General features: G+C 44.7%; 2 protein-coding genes across 2 annotated transcripts; one reads left to right on the forward strand and one right to left on the reverse strand.

Moving 5' to 3' along the window:
* Window positions 1-12,546: 12,546 nt before the first annotated feature.
* LOC122041936 (GDP-L-galactose phosphorylase 1-like) lies at window positions 12,547-13,342 on the reverse strand. The gene is made up of 2 exons (XM_042601828.1): window positions 13,010-13,342; window positions 12,547-12,906 (listed from the first exon to the last, which is right to left on the reverse strand). The coding sequence occupies exons 1-2, from the start codon at window positions 13,256-13,258 to the stop codon at window positions 12,595-12,597; spliced, it is 561 nt and encodes a 186-aa protein (XP_042457762.1). The 5' UTR covers window positions 13,259-13,342; the 3' UTR covers window positions 12,547-12,594.
* Window positions 13,343-14,833: 1,491 nt separating this feature from the next.
* Window positions 14,834-15,913, forward strand: LOC122043905 (dirigent protein 21-like). The gene is made up of 2 exons (XM_042604469.1): window positions 14,834-14,956; window positions 15,204-15,913. Exons 1-2 carry the CDS (start codon window positions 14,834-14,836, stop codon window positions 15,801-15,803), a joined length of 723 nt encoding a protein of 240 aa, XP_042460403.1. The 3' UTR covers window positions 15,804-15,913.
* The last annotated feature ends 1,181 nt before the right edge of the window (window positions 15,914-17,094 follow it).

The raw sequence follows: 17,094 nt of genomic DNA on the forward strand, positions 1-17,094 counted from the left end.
AAGAGGATCTTCTTGGCCAATGAGCATCCGCCCGGATGACCCCCGCATGATCCTTGATGTACTTCCTGGAGGATGTAAGCTGAGTCCTCCGAGCTTACACATTTCAGCAAAGGGCGCGAGAAAGCTTTCTTGTAAAGCTGATCTCCGATGAGTGTAAACCGACCGGCTCTTCTTCTGAGGAGCCGGGCTGCATATTCATCGGATGGTGTGGTGCCCGAACGGAGGAATTCTATAATAGGTGTCCTCCAGTCACTTGGAAATGCGAGGCCTTGCATCCGGTCGACATGCGCCACCAGCAGCGTTTTTTCAATTGGTTGCTGAATGGCGACCGGCGTTATTGAGCTCGCTAGTTTGGCTAACTCATCGGCAGCCTGGTTCTCCGTTCGGGGGATCTTCTGAATAAGCACCTCTCGGAAAGTAGCTTTGAGTTTTTCAAAGGCCTCAGCGTAGAGTTTGAGCCGAACACAGTTGATTTCAAAGGTGCCGGAAAGTTGCTGAGCGGCCAACTGTGAATCAGAATAGAGTGTCACCCGACCTGCTCCCACATGCCGTGCTGCCTGCAATCCGGCTATGAGGGCCTCATACTCTGCTTCATTGTTAGTAGCTTTGTAATCTAGCCGGACGGATAGGTGCATCTTTTCTTCCTGAGGTGAGAGTAGTAATATTCCGATCCCACTTCCAAGCCGAGCGGAGGATCCATCCACATATATTCTCCACATAGCTTCCGGCTCTGGCCTTTGCACTTCGGTCACAAAATCAGCCAAGGATTGGGCTTTAATCGCCGAGCGGGGCTGATATTGGATGTCAAATTCACTTAATTCTGTCGTCCACTTGATAAGCCGTCCGGACGCTTCTGGATTCAACAGCACTCTTCCAAGTGGACTGTTCGTCCGGACAATAATGGTATGAGCCAAGAAATACGGTCGCAGGCGCCGAGCGGCTAGAACTAAAGCAAAGGCCAACTTCTCGAGCCCAGTGTAACGAGATTCAGCATCTTTTAAAATGTGGCTTAGAAAATACACCGGCTGTTCTTCGCCGTTCGCCCTCACAAGTGCTGAGCCTACAGCATGCTCAGTTGACAACAGATACATATAAAGTGACTCACCCCCGACCGGCTTGGCTAACACTGGTAGAGAATTAAGATATGTCTTCAACTCTTCAAATGCTCGGTCACATTCTTCATCCCACTGGAATTTAGTAGCCTTGCGCAGGATCTTGAAGAATGGCAGGCTCCGGTCGGCGGTTCTGGAGATGAATCTCGATAGAGCAGTTATCCGACCGGTCAACCTTTGCACTTCTCTTGTATTTCTTGGGGGCGGCATGTCTTGCAGTGCTTTAATCTTGCTGGGGTTTGCTTCAATTCCCCGCTCGGTCACTATATACCCCAAGAAACGCCCTCCTTTGGCTCCGAACAGGCACTTTTGGGGATTTAGTTTGACTCCATATTTGCGCAGCGTTCGGAAGGTTTCTTCCATATCCTTGAAAAGATCGGCCGCTCGGACGGATTTGATAAGAATGTCGTCCACATAAACTTCCAGATTCCTCCCGATCTGCTCCTTGAACACCTTGTTCATCAAGCGTTGATAGGTGGCTCCGGCATTCTTCAATCCGAACGGCATCACATTGTAACAATATGTGCCGTCAGCAGTTACGAAGCTTACTTTTTCTTGGTCTTCCCGGGCGAGCGGTACTTGATGATATCCTTGGTAAGCGTCAAGCATGCAAATTAGTTCGCAGCCGGCCGTGGAGTCTACCAGCTGATCTATCCGGGGCAGAGGATAAAAATCCTTGGGGCATGCCTTGTTTAAATCTCGAAAGTCGATGCAGACCCTCCACTTGCCGCCCGACTTGGAGACCAAGACTACGTTGGCCAGCCAGCTCGGGAACTGCACCTCGTTTTTCCACCTCCGTCCGGATGATGGCATTCTGCTCGGCGCTGAAGTCCCTTTTTCTCTGCTTCACTGGCCGAGCGTCCGGTCGGACATGCAATTCATGCTGCGCTAGGCTCGGCGAAATTCCAGGTAACTCATGTGTCGACCAAACGAAGACATCATGATTTCGTTGGAGGCATTGAATCAGCTTCTCCTTTTGTTCTTTCCCCAGATCAGAGGCGATAAAAGTCGTGGCCTCCGATCGGGTCGGATGGATCTGGACTTCCTCCTTTTCATCATAAATTAAAGCAGGAGGTTTCTCGGTTATGGCGTGTACCTCAATTCGGGGCGCCTTCCGAGCGGAACAAGCTTCTGCTCGGATCATCTCTATATAGCACCGCCGAGCTGCTAGCTGATCTCCCCGCACTTCTCCTACTTTGTCCTCCACGGGGAACTTTATCTTCTGGTGGAAGGTTGAGACAACCGCTCGGAATTCGCCGAGCGCCGGTCGTCCCAAAATGACGTTGTAGGATGAGGGAGAGTCGACCACCACGAAGTTTATTGTCCTGGTCCTCCTGAGCGGCTCTTCTCCCAGCGAGGTCGCCAGCCGGATTTGTCCGACCGGCTGAACTTCGTTGCCCGTAAACCCGGCATGGGCAGCAGCTCGGCTCGATCAATTTGCAGCTGATCAAACGCCTTCTTGAATATGATGTTGACCGAGCTCCTGTGTCAACAAATATGCGGTGAATGGTGTAATTTGTTATTACCGCTTTAATGAGCAGCGTCGTCGTGGGACACTTCAACTCCTTCTAAGTCCCGGGTCCGAAAGTGATTTCGGCCCACTTGCCGCTCTTGGCTGCAGCCGCGTGGATCTGCGGTGACGGACGCCCGCCTTCGGCTCGGTTGGAATCTCCTCGGTCGGCCCACCACCGGCAATAACGTTGATCTCGCCGGAAGTATTGCTCCTATTTTCCTCCTCCAGCGGACGGTCGTGACCGTTCTCGACGCCCGGATTCTCCCGCCTCGGGATCGGTGCCGATCGGGTGTCTGCGGTGTCGCCCTCGGTGCGGGTTCGGTCGCCTCATGAGTCCCACGTCTCACAGCCGATGGGAGGCGGCCGTCGTTCGGCTTTCACAGGAGCAGTTGGACACAAAGGAAGGCTTCGCAATCCCTCGTGTTGTGCGTATCCGTCGGTGGAATTTGCGAACATAGGGTCCACCTCTTCTTTGGCTTGGGCGGCACCACTTCTTGTACGTGCGATCGGCGTGAGGATCGGTGCTTGACCCTCGGTCCTCGGGTGGGCTGGCAGGCGGTGTCTTGTTTCCGCTCGGCATGAGCAGTCTTGCTTTGGAGTTTCCTTTCCGAGCGGCTTGCGCTTCTTCCACATTTATATATTCGTTGGCCCGATGTAGCATGTGATCATAATCTCGGGGCGGCTTTCGGATGAGCGACCGGAAGAAGTCCCCATCCACAAGGCCTTGCGTGAAGGCATTCATCATCGTCTCCGATGTGGCCGTTGGGATATCCATCGCCACTTGGTTGAATCGCTGAATATAGCCTCGAAGCGATTCTCTCGGCTCTTGCTTGATGGCGAATAAGCTGACACTTGTCTTTTGATAACGCCGACTACTGGCGAAGTGGTGGAGGAAGGCCGTTCGGAATTCCTTGAAGCTCGTGATGGATCCGTCCGGCAACCTTCGAAACCACCGTTGAGCCGATCCCGAGAGGGTGGTAAGGAAAACTCTACACTTTACTCCATCTGTGTACTGATGGAGCGTGGCTGTATTATCGAACTTACCCAGATGATCATCCGGGTCCGTTGTTCCATTGTATTCGCCGATCGTCGGAGGCACGTAGTGCTTGGGCAGAGGGTCTCGTAGGATAACCTCCGAAAATTGGCGATTGATCCGCTCGGGGGAGGAGTCCGCTCGGGGAGCTTTCCCCTTCCTGTCATCCCGCCTTGGCATTTCATCTGAGGAAGATCCTCTATCTCTTCGGGCTGGTATGGCTTCAGGGGTGCGAAATAAGGCCCGATGGAATGCGACGGCGGTTGGAGGTGCTTCCGCTCGGCCACCAGACGCAGATGTTGCTTGTTGCTCCGCCCGCTCGGCGGATTTTTGTTGCTCCATGAGTTTGGCGCCCTCATCTCGACGAGCCTCGAGTTCTTCTTGTGAAAGCGCCACCGTGTGTTGTCGTCCGGCCTCGTCCATTGTCTCCGATCGGATGCAGGAGCGTTCCCACAGATGGCGCCAATTTGATCTGTCCGAATCAAGAGTCGATGAACGCTGGGCACGCGGCTCTCTGGGTCCTCAAGGTCGAACCTGCAACAAAACCGAGCCGGGAGGTGTCCCGGCGACGGTCCTCCGACGCTCAAGTCAGGTAAGTGGTGGAGAAAGTGGCTGCCAAATTCGTATTCTGCGTACCTTCGGCGAAGTAATAGCCTCTTTATATAAGACGGAGAAGGAACTGATGCACGCCCACCGAGGTGCGTACGTGTCAGCAACCCATACCACGGTATGCACTTGTCAGAGAGCTTACCTGACACCATGCTGCCACAGTCCGAGCATGTTCTTTGATGGGACGGCAGGACCACCCGTTGTCAGACTAGAAGTATGGCACAGCCATACGACTTGACGGCTGTCAGAAGATGTCCCCGTCTTTTACCCACTGTCTGACTGGGGTGCCTGGCCCGCCGAGCGGGCGATGAACGTCGTCCGGACGGCCTTGATTCTTTGCGCCGTCCGGGCGGCACCTCCTTCCGGGCGGCACCTCCTTCCGCTCGGTTATTACGCACTGCTTTATTTGAGCGTCGGACCCCTGGTCCCTACCAGGGTGCCTTTTACTACCAGATTTCCCTTTCTTCTGAGTCCGGTCGGCTCGCCCTTTTCCGGCGAGCCACTGGACCCTTTGACCTCCCCTCAGCGTTGACTCCTTATGGGGCTCCGGATTTTTACCGCCGGATCAGCAGCTTTATGCTAAATTCTCAAAGTGCGAGTTCTGGTTAGATCAGGTGGCATTTCTAGATCACATAATTTCTAAAGAAGGCATCCAAGTGGATCCAGTCAAAATAGAAGCAGTCAACAACTGGAGTAGACCCAAGAACGCCAGGGAGATCAGAAGCTTCCTTGGTTTAGCTGGGTACTACAGGAAATTTGTGGAGGATTTTTCCAGGATAGCCTCTCCACTAACAGCCCTCACCAGAAAGAACAAGAAGTTTGAATGGTCAGATAAATGTGAGCAGAGTTTCCAAGAGCTCAAGAAGAGACTGACCAGTGCTCCTATTCTGACTGTTCCAGAAAGTGACAGGAGTTTTGACATCTACAGTGATGCTTCCAAAATGGGCTTAGGAGCTGTACTCATGCAGGAAGGAAAAGTGATAGCTTATGCTTCCAGACAACTCAAAGACTACGAGAAAAATTACCCCACTCATGATCTTGAGCTGGCAGCGGTGGTCTTTGCACTAAAACTCTGGCGACATTATTTGTACGGCGTTCAGTGCAGAATCTTCACAGACCATCAGAGTCTTAAGTACTTCTTCACTCAGAAGGACTTAAACATGAGACAGCGTAGGTGGCTAGAGTTGGTCAAAGATTATGACTGTGAAATCCTCTACCACCCAGGCAAAGCTAATAAAGTGGCAGATGCACTAAGCAGAAAATCCAGTGCATCCCTAATGTCTTTGTCATCATTAGCCCTACCACTGTAGAAGGAGTTGTTAGATTTTTGGAATGGAAATTATTTATGGGCAACTCTCTACATTGACCTTGGAGTCTACCTTGCTTAAGGATATACAGAGAAAGCAAAGTGAAGATTCAGATATCCAAAAGATCAAGCAAGGGATACAAGAAGAAGGAAATTCGGAGTTTCGAGTATCAGACAGTGGAATTCTTTATCAGGGGAGCCGCCTTTGTGTCCCCAATGATGAAGAGCTGAGAAAGAAAATTTTGGAGGAAGCTCATAGTACATCTTACTCCATGCATCCTGGTTCTACCAAGATGTATCAAGACGTGAAACAGATGTTATGGTGGTCTGGACTCAAAAGAGATGTTGCTAAATATGTCAGTACCTGCCTGACATGTCAGAGGGTCAAAGCAGAACACCAGAGACCAGGAGGAGTTTTACAGCCTCTTCCTATACCAGAGTGGAAGTGGGAAGACATATCCATGGACTTCATAACAGGTCTCCCAAGAACCACAAATGGATATGATGCGATATGGGTGATAGTGGACAGATTGACCAAGTCTGCTCATTTTCTAGCCATCAAGGTGTCTCACTCTATAGAGCAGTTGGCACAGTTATATGTTAAGGAGGTGATCATACTTCACGGAGTTCTTAAATCTATTGTTTCTGATAGAGATGGACGCTTCACCTCACACTTTTGGGAGTGTGTTCAGAATGCACTAGGCACCAAACTCAAGTTCAGCACAGCTTTCCATCCTCAGACTGATGGACAGACAGAGCGAGTAAATCAGATACTAGAAGATATGCTCAAACCTTGTGCAATAGATTTCAAGGGAAGTTGGTGCAAGTATCTATGCTTAGCTGAGTTTGCCTACAACAATAGCTATCAGGCCACCATCAAGATGACACCTTATGAGGCGTTGTATGGTAGGAAGTGCAGATCACCCATTTGCTGGTAAGAAGCAGGTGAAAGAAAAGAAATGGAAGTGGAACTAGGCATTCAGATAGAGCTGATAGATGAGACTACTCAGGCTATTCAGAAGATCAGACAGAGAATTGAGACTGCCCAGAGTAGACAGAAGAGTTATGCTGACACACGTCGTAGGCCACTTGAATTCCAAGTAGGGAATTCAGTCTTTCTCAAAGTTGCTCCGATGAAGAGAGTGATGAGATTTGGTAAGAAGGGCAAATTAAGTCCTCGTTATGTAGGACCTTACCTGATCACAAAAAGGATTGGGAAAGTAGCTTACAAGCTGAATTTACCACAAGACATGTCAGCAATACATAATGTATTTCATGTCTCTATGCTAAAGAAGTGTCTCCACGACCCAAGCCAAGTGATTCAGCCTCAGTCAGTGCAGATCCAAGAGGATCTTAGTTATGAGAGCAGACCTACACAGATAGTGGACAGAGCAGTCAAGAGACTAAGAAATAAAGAAGTGCCACTAGTGAAGGTCATCTGGCAGAACCAGAAGCACGAGGAAGTCATTTGGGAGCGGGAGGACAGTATGAGACAGAGATATCCAGAGCTATTCTAAGTTCGAGGACGAACTTTTTATAAGGTATGGGGGATTGTAACGATCCAATTTTCTCTATTTCGAGTTCTAAATGTCTTCAAAAACATTTATAAATACTTTTAAAATGTTCTAGAGATTTTTAAAAATTTTTTGAGTATTTTTTCCTAATTTTTGGAAGTCGTTTGGTATTTTTACAAAACGAAAGAAGTTTAGCTCAAAAATTGTCCAAGCCAAGGTTCGAACCCACAACCTCGACTCGAGCCGAACCCAGCCAACCAACTGGTCTGCGGTTGTTTTGTAATTAAGAAGGGAAGCGAATTTATTTAAGCTATAGTTGGAACATTTAAAATAGATTGGAAAAAATTGCGCGGCTGAGGGATCGAAGTCGAGGCCTCCGACCCGAGCAAAACCCGACTGACCAGCTGTGCCAGCGGGCGATGCTAACCTAAGAAGGAGAGAAAAATATATAAGCTATAGTAATTAATAAAAACCCTAGTTATAAGAAGAGAACCTAAGTTTGATCCCGTGACCTAAAATCCCGTTTCCTTCTTCCTCTTCTGCGTATGCGATGGCGGGCTCGGGCGAAAGGCAAAAAGGGAGCTAGGGATTTTTTTCCGGCGGCCGGCCAAAGCTTTCCGAGGGGTTCTCTTTACCTCCTTGAGGTTGCCTTGTCGGGGGGAGCACGCGGGCACAGAAGAAGCACCGCGAGCTCGGGTTTTCTCTGAACCCTAGAAGCTTCCTTCCTCCTTCCCGGTTGTAAGTGCAAGAACAAGGAGTAAGTACTACTCACCTGTGGTAGGAGTTGCTCCGAACTTTTGGATTTTGTTTCCTTGCTTTCGGATCTTGCTGTGCCAAGTAGAAGTATATGCTAGGGTTTGCGTTTGTTGTGCTAAATTTCTGTGTTAAGGTGTGTTGTACCGAATTTGCCATGTTAGGGCATTAGGTTTTCGGATTTTTATGCTAGGGCTTCCCTTTTGAGTAAGCTAGGGTTGCTGTGTTGAAATTTCTACGTTAGTTTTCCTTTAGAGGTTGCTGTGCAGAATTTACCATGCTAAGTTGCTGTGCAGAATTTACCATGCTAAGTTGCTGTGCCGAAAGTTTCTTGCTTGGGTTGCTGTTGAACAGGATTATAAGCTAGGGTTTTCCCTTTCATTCCTTACCTTCCGTAACATACATATTAAGCATGCTAATTTATGATTTGAGTTTAAATGTATAGAAGGAGTTCATTTTAATTCTTAGCAAGTAAGCGCAGTAAGAAATGTTTAGATTACCTGTTATGTTGTTTCCTGCTGTGAGATACAAATCATTGGCGTAGCTAATCTATAACATTTGCTAGGTATGCTAATTATTGTTGAGTTTAGTTCTTTTCTAGAAGGTTTGCATGATCTAGATTGCAAATCAAAGTGTGTAAACAGGTTCTATTTATGCTTGCTGCTTTTTGAGAATTTCGGCTGTTCACTTTGTAGTATTAGTGTTTCATCTCGCTGCCATGTATAAGAATGGGATTAGTATCTTCCTTGCAACTCAAAAAGGCAAGAATAGCCTTTATTTAAAGTATGCAGTATAGAATAGCATGAGCAGTATTAGTTCTTAATTCTGTGTGCAGATTTTTGTTGTTCACATGTGCAGATTTTTAGTATCCATATGTGCAGATTTTTATTAGCCATATGTGCAGATTCATATATGCAGATTTTTTTTTTATTAGTCATATATGCAGATTTTCTAGTGTTCATTTGCTATCATTGCGTATGTGCAGCTTTTAATTGCCATGAGTTGAGCATGATCAGTTTTCCTTACTACTAGATACACATGAGCAGTTTCTTTAGTTTTCATTTGCTATTTTAACAAGCATGAGTAGCCAGGTATTTAGTGGAATGATTATGTGCCCTATTAAACCTTTTTAGAGGATTATGAGAAGTTATGAGTAGAGAAAAGACCAAGGTCTAATTAGAAAAGATAACAAGTAATTTAAAGTAAGAGGCTAGTACCCGACTTCTGAGGTTGTCGTTAAACAAATCCAGGTGACCAATTCCGAGGTCTTGGCCCTGGTAAGACCGAGGACTTTACCCTCATAGGACTGGAGGCTCGCTACCTTAGTCTCTATTAGAGAGCGCGCATAAGATGGTACTAAGCCTGGGCCCAAAGAAAAAGAAGAAGAAAGAAAAAGAAAAAGAAGAAGAAAGAAAAGTAAAAGTAAAAGAAATTAAAAGATTAATTTCAAGTATAAAGCTATAAGTAAATGAAACAAGTACCACCTATGTTTAGAATCAACAGAAGTTTAGTTCCTTTAATTCTAAGCATACATCATGAGTTTCATTACTTTTCTTATCAGTTTAGTGAGCATGTTTAGTTTTATTTTCAGTATTCAGCTTTATTCTGGTATATCATAAGTATGTAGTTTATTTGAGTACTTTGCTATTAGATGAGTACATGTAGCTTTTCTTTTAGCATTTTAGTTTCAGTATCATTTGTATTTTTATGCACTTTGAGTTTTTGTGAGATAGATTAGTTCTTACTAAGCGTTTCGCTTATAGATTTACTTTTCCTCCTACTGCAAATAAAAGAAAAGCTAAAATATGAAAGGAAGGCGACAAGGTGGTGGTGATGGAGGTGTGTGATGACTGAACTATGGAGAGATCCAGAGTTTGCTAGCGAATTTTCAGGACCTACCTGTTTAGAGTTTCAGTTTATGTTTCTTTTAGTTTAAATACTATTATGAAGTTGGGATTGTAATTGAGTTTATTCCGTACTTGTAGCTTGATATGTCCTATTGTTGGAGTTAGATATTTGTTTACTATTGCTAGAATAGTTTTCTTTTACTTACTGTGTTATTATTACTGCGTGGGTGTGGAAAAATATGTTCCAGCCGCCTGTGGCTGTGTATATAGTGTTTGTATTGTTGATTTGGTCACCGGTACAGGGGAGACTCTGCCGAAATTTTTCGGTAGGAATTCGTCTAGGGCCGTGATAAATCTAAGTGTCGCTAATAATAGCATAAGTGACACTAGTGAGTAGAATAGTAGTTAGGTAACGGTCACCCTTAGAGAGTAGTAGTAAGAAGGGTGGTTGTTACAAAGATGGGGACTCCTAGTAAATCCAAGATGAACTCTCAAGGCAGGTGGTGCTCCCTACATTTCATGTAAACTATGCACTCTTAGACGTAGTGGAGAGGAGTGACCTCAATTGGAGTATAGACAGATGGACTTAAGGGGAGGCCCGAACCATAAAAATATTTGTGGTTATTCTTTTGAATGAAGGATTGTTGAAATACAATCAAAATCTCACATTAAAAATATATGAAAAAGATCATGAACTTATAAGATGGAAGATATCTAACAGACCAACTTTCGGATCCAAAAATATATATATTTTAGGCATTTAAGGGTATTCTCATCTTTTGTAAGTTATGGTTTTGAGTTTATTTAAATGGATGTTTAGTTGCTCGGGAATAATTTTTTATTAAATATTATTTTTCGTCATTGTCTCCTTTTAGGGAACATCGAATTGAATTTGTCCTATTCTCTGATATTTTTCTTAGAATCAACATGCTATAGAAGATTATTTCTACTATTTGTGTACAAATCAATGAATTCAATAGCTTATGCTACGTTACATTGTGAATCAAAGATCTGATACCAACTTGACATCGTCAAATATATGAGAAATAGATGATAGTACAAGGCAAGATTCAATACTTATCACTCTAGGGGATTCATCAAAAGTTTATAGAAATAATAAGAAAATAAATCATCTAACAAGTGGTCACAATATTTTTTTTTAATTTAAAAATTATGTTGCTTCCAATATGGTCTTTAGAGTCAAAATACATTTAATGTTCTTAAAGTCTTGAGAATGAAAAAGTTATGCATTAGTTAAACCTTTCAAATTCATGAGTAGCATGACCATTCTGGCAGACTTCAATAAAATGACCAAGGGAATATTATTTTTGAACATCATTTTTTTTTTTGGAAAATTAGACATCTATAGCTTTGACTTTCCGATGATACATAACTTAAGTTACTTAACGTGTAATTCGCCCTCAATAAAAGCATATTAATGCATATTAATCTTTGAAGTTGTCTCAAAAGGTATGACTTCTGAAACTTTGTTGTGTCAAAAAGTCTACTTTATGTTTGTAGTAGAGAAAGAGTAATTAAGCTGTAGAACTAAAAATTCAATGGAACATATAGTTAGGAATCTAATTAAATTTTTTTTTTCTAAGATTTGATAAAACTATGGGTAGAAAGTTGATTTATAGGATAACTTACAATACTACGAGGGATTAATGCACCAAGAAAAAAGAGCTAAAGCAATTTATGTTAAATAGCAATGCTTTCTCTTTTCAAATTCATTTTGCTTAGGTTGCAAGGGCCAGAAACTCAGTGGATGATACCAAAATAGACAAGATGAGCTCGATTCTCCCCTCCATCGTTGTTTTTGCTGAGTTAAAAATAACATTAATTATATTTTTGTTGCTTGTTTTGATCTGCAGGTTCTTATGATCTATCACGCGTTTCTCTTTGTAGAAGGTAGATATTCATTCATCTCTCCCTATCAAACAGAGCAATATGCAACTTAACGCCATTAACCCAACACACACACAAAACAAACACACTATTTCCACGCAGTGCAGAGCAAAGATAAACAGGGCAAATCTACCGTGATGTTCGCCGGTGCTCCGATTCGATGATCAGTCCTCCCGCGACGAGCCGAAGCTGGTCCTCTAAGTACCGCTGCAGCAGTCGCGGCTCGATTTCTTCGCGCGGAAGCAGGATGGTCATGGAGGCGGCTGATCCCCGCCTCCACTGCCGGCCAGCACGGAGGCACAGGCCGGCGACGCAGAGCAGTGGGAAGGAGAGGCAGGCGAGCGGGAGGAGCACCGGGGAGCAGAAGAAGAGGGCCAGAATGAACAGCCAGGACCTCCATCTCCGGCGCTCGCCGCTCGCCAGAGCGCGCCGGAGAACGGCGGCCCACCAGCGTGGACCCATTGCCTGAGCTCAGAAGACCAGCTCCGTTCGCCCTCTTCTCTTGCCTTCCGTCGAGTTTAATTAATTAATTGACAGAAAAGACCATTTGCTTTGTAATTTGAAAATACTTAAAAATGCATCGACATTAATGATCGATGTGACTGATAATTGTTTTGTAGCAGGTGAAATATTAATTTAAATATACAAATATAAATATTATAAAATTATGGATATGTTTCGTTGAGGTGTAAAGATGGAGTTCAGATCCTCTGCGCCCGCCTCCCGTGCGCCCTCTGCGCCCGTCGCTACGCGACAAAAAACCCACGCGCTAAGCACGTGCATTTCTCCGTTTCAGTAATAAAACCCAACTCCAACGCACACATATCGCTTCCTGCTGATCGATCTGTTGACCGATCAGCAAGAATGCTGATCGGTCAGCAGACCGATCAGCAGGAATGCTGATCGGTCTTGCTGACCGATCAGCATTCCAGCAGGATTTTCATACGCAACTTACAATGTTATCTTTCTCACTGCAAGACTAGGCAACCTTCTGCAAGGTTACAAGTAGCTCGATCGATAGGGGCTAATGACTGAAATGAGGTTTCCTTTTTCTCTTCCAGCTTGATCTTTTCCTTCGTAGACTCCTCTAGTCCAAGGGCCCCAACGAATGTAGTCTTCCACTTCTTTGAACCTTGCCTCCGAAAGAGAGACCTCAGCTAATAGCCTCCAAGCATATTGCTCTGTTGCCTCTTCGAAGTCTTTCTTGCGCTTCAGCACCATATGCCCACTGATCTTCCACACAGCAGGGTTCACTTGAGTCTCTAGGATCTCCTCACTCACTTCGCCCAAGGCTTGTTTTTCGGCATAACACTGCAAGAATGATACGATAAATAATACCTCTTTATTGACTGATAAATCTAAGAGCTATATTTTGAATATGACTAGTAAGTTCATGTGATCAATAGAAGTTTACCTGGGGAAAGAGAAAGATCCTCCAGCCTGAATCAGAAATAAGAACATTAAATGGGATATTGTTCTCTTGAAGACACTTGCAAGACTTGGAAACTACATCAGATAAGTCTTTCAAACTAGTTCCTCCCTCGTAAACAAGGCCCCTCACTGGATAGTTCAGCAATAGTGAGATCTTCACTCCACCATGGCACAGCAGACCTTTAGCAATTGGAACTCTTTGAGTAGGAGCTCTCTCCACAGGAAAAGGCATGGACAAAAAAGAAAAAAAAAAAAGTTAATAAAGCAAATCCTGCTGGAATGCTGATCGGTCAGCAAGACCGATCAGCATTCCTGCTGATCGGTCTGCTGACCGATCAGAATTCTTGCTGATCGGTCAACAGACCGATCAGCAGGAAACGATATGTGTGCGTTGGAGTTGGGTTTTATTACTGGAGCGGAGAAACGCACGTGCTTAGCGCGTGGATTTTTTGTCGCGTAGCGACAGGCGCAGAGGGCGCACGGGAGGCGGGCGCAGAGGATCTGGACTCGTAAAGATGGTGGCGATTGAGTGCCAAACATGGTGACTGGCCTTCCACGGCAATCAAACAGACTTTTCAATGGCTTAAATTATTGTGTCCATATTAAATGAATTCTCATATATATATTTATTTTCATTTAGAAACTTTTTCTTAAATTGTTTTCATTAAATGAATCCTTATTATCTTCATAATTTTATGAAAATCCGTATCATTTTCATATTTCTTTTCTACGCTCACTTATAGTCTGTCAAATAAATTAGGAGGTGAAAGAATTTTTTTTTCCTCAAAATTATGTGACTTTCTTACCTATTATAGCAGATCATTAACTTAAATATTCTCATCATATCTACTTTAAATGTATTCATCTCATTTATAGTTACTTTATTTGGCTATATTGTCCGAAATGGATTACAATGCTTGTTTATTATTTAACTTTTTAACTTATTTAAGCACAAATTTAATTTTTAAATTCTAGGATATGCTAGTTTATCTCGAGTATTCATCTCTGCATATTGATTTCCTTAAAGATTTTGTGGAATCATCCTCGTCATTATCATATTCAAATTATACGAAGACAAGAACATCATTAATTCTTGTCATACGCATATATTTTCTTACTAGTCAGGAAGGATGATGAATAGATAATAACTCAATATTTAAGTGTAAACATAAAATAAAATAAAGTGCATTTATTTATTTCTCGTTAGAAGAAAAATATGAAGAATAAAATTACTAAAAAATACTACTAGATTCATAGTGTTACCAAAGTAATTATCTCCTAGAATTTAACAAACGATTTAAGAAGAAAAAGTCAACAACTCAATAAAAGTCGAGTTCTTAGTGGAAAAGAATAATGCAAATAAAGAAACATATTGATATCAAAAATATAATAATTGAAGAAATAAATCAACAACTAATCTGATTTAACGCCTTCTCCTTATAATTGCTTCACTTTTTCATTTGATAGAGTCATGCTCTCGTCAGTTGAGGAGAATAACACAATCAATAGTTTTTTCAAAGTTGTCTAAGTCATAATTTTTATAATTTGTTAGAACTTTTATAAAAGTTATTAAAATTTCTTTTTATAGAGAATTTTTTTATATAAAAATGATTAACTTTTATAATTTGTTGGAGTTAATATAATTTATAATTTTATTTTCTCTAAATGAGAATAGGTAAGTTTTCTTATGGTAAGAATTGTATATTTATCCTTCCGTCCATCTAGAGAAAAGTTATTGATTAATAACACGTTTATAAATAAAATTCTAATATTTTTAATAAAATTTGACAAACATAGTGAAATTCCGATGAGAATCATGCTTAATAAAAGCGAACGTAGCCAGATCCCGAAAGCCATGATTGCCCAACCAAAACCAAACACTGTGCATGCTGCCGTGCGGTGTGTCAGGGAAACAAGAATCCAAAGCGTGGTGCCTAAAGCAAGCAAAGCTGCCATCAACCCAACCCAACCCAACTCATCTTCATTCATCTTCCAAACACAATCAATCCCCCACTCCACCAAACCCTAAAACCCAACCCAAGTAGCTAAGAGTGCATTGAAGAACATCATCATGCCCCCTCAACCCTTTACAACTAACGCACGTACAATTTCTATATATTACTGAGACATGCAATTCATCATCATATATCCCTCACACTCGCTAGCTAGCTAGCTAGCTCGCACTTGTGTCTTTAGCTTCCTTGATATGGCTAATTATACTGCAACCCCCTTCACGTTGCTGCTGCGGCTTCTCACCACCCTCTTCGCCAGTTTCGTCCTTTTTCTCTCCCTCCTCCTCTGCAGCTCTGCACGCCGAGGCCAAGCACAAGGCCGTCACCCACAAGCTGCACTTCTTCTTCCACGACGTCGTCAGCGGCCGCAACGCCACCGTCGCCCAAATCATCAACCCCGTCAAGTCTCCGCCCACCAGCACCTTCCTCGGCATGACCAACATCATGGACGACCTGCTGACGGAGGGGCCGCAGCCGACGTCGCGGCCCGTCGGCCGGGCGCAGGGCCTCTACGCCTCGTCGAACTCCACCGAGATTGCCTTCCTCCAGATCATGAACATCGTCTTCACCGATGGCGCCTACAACGGCAGCGCGCTCACCGTGGTGGGCCGCAACCCGACGCTCCACGACGTGCGCCAGATGCCGGTCGTCGGCGGCACCGGCCTCTTTCGTTTCGCCCGCGGCTACGCGCAGGCGCACACCCACACCTTGTCCGCCAACGGCGAAGCCATCGTTGAGTCCAACGTGAATGTGATGGTCCCATGAAGCCGACAAATTAAGTTGACGAGAAGAACTCCATTTATATTTTATTTGCTTCCGAAACTTTAGTAATTCGCCTGATCTTGTCTATAAATTTGCTTCCGAAACTTTAGTAATTCGGCCTGACCTTGTCTAGAATATGAGTCAAGAATATGGGATTATCGGATGAGGTGAATGAAATGTCAATCAAATCACGATATCCGAGAGGGAGATATGCTGAGATGACTTTTATATTGACCAAGTCATCAAAAATCCTCTAGTCAACGCTACTTGCAGCCAGCAACCGGGTCTCTCCAATCTCTCGTACACCGATGCTCGAGGCAGATCCAACAAGTATATAAATAACATATTAAGACGTATAATAATGAAATAAATATAGAGGGAGTATGGAGAACGTACCTTGGCTCAGGGGGGCGCCCTCTGGTGGATCGATGAGCTGGTCAGGATGATGCTCGCGTTGCCCTAACCCAAAGGGTATATGAGTCTAAACATGCTGGAGAGCTGGATCTAACGACGTAGAGCCGGACACGGTGGCACGACACCGGATGCGAACTTGACACACAGACCTAAATAAGACATGGGTACGCAAGCCGGGATAAGACATTGGCATGCAGGCCAAGATACAATGATGGCATGACGGTCGGAATATAAGAACATCACACAAGTCAGGTCAAAACATAATGACAACGAGGGCTCGGGGGCCCGATCGACATCGGAAGCATACAACACTACGGATCGAGAGCCGGAGTGCCAGATCATCAACTTTGAGATGCCGACAGCGGCACCGACGGTGGGGGGTTGCTCGTTGTGGGCTGTGGAGCGAATGATGATGCTGGAAGACGAATAGATGGTCGGCAGCGTGCCTGACCGATGATGATAGTTGCGGCTATGGAGAAGAGATGGAGGAGGCGTGCGAAGAAGGGGGAAGAGCGGCTGTGGCAGTGGACTGTAATGCTGGAATAGGGGTGGAGTCGATGTGTGGACTGCCCACGTGTAGGCTACCAGCACGTAGCGGCTACCGTCGTGGGAGGGATGTTGCGCGTCTCAAGTAAGGGAAGAGGGGATTGACAACGCGGAGAGGGAGACAATGCAGGTTACAGTATGAGTGAAGGGAAGCCCTGCGGCCTAAGCCCACGTGGTGAGCGACACAACGGAGAGGAAGAAGAATTGGATCTCGTGGTAGCGGTGGTGCGTGCACATGGAGAAAGAAGGAGAGTGACTGCACGAGCCGACCATGGTTCATCATGGCCGGCGGCGAAGGCCTAGCCAGAGGCGACAGGGCTGCCGGTGTAAAGAA

The sequence above is a fragment of the Zingiber officinale genome, chromosome 2A (assembly GCF_018446385.1).
Source record: "Zingiber officinale cultivar Zhangliang chromosome 2A, Zo_v1.1, whole genome shotgun sequence".
NCBI classification, from domain to species: domain Eukaryota; kingdom Viridiplantae; phylum Streptophyta; class Magnoliopsida; order Zingiberales; family Zingiberaceae; genus Zingiber; species Zingiber officinale.

Excerpts from the sequence above, each read along its gene's own strand:
- LOC122041936 (XM_042601828.1), bottom strand. The coding sequence starts at position 13,258 with ATGCCTTTTCCTGTGGAGAGAGCTCCTACTCAAAGAGTTCCAATTGCT. Across the intron at positions 12,907-13,009 it reads GGATCTTTCTCTTTCCCCAG|TGTTATGCCGAAAAACAAGC; the intron begins GTAAACTTCTAT and ends TCATTCTTGCAG.
- LOC122043905 (XM_042604469.1), top strand. The coding sequence starts at position 14,834 with ATGAGAATCATGCTTAATAAAAGCGAACGTAGCCAGATCCCGAAAGCC. Across the intron at positions 14,957-15,203 it reads AAACAAGAATCCAAAGCGTG|CTCGCACTTGTGTCTTTAGC; the intron begins GTGCCTAAAGCA and ends CTAGCTAGCTAG.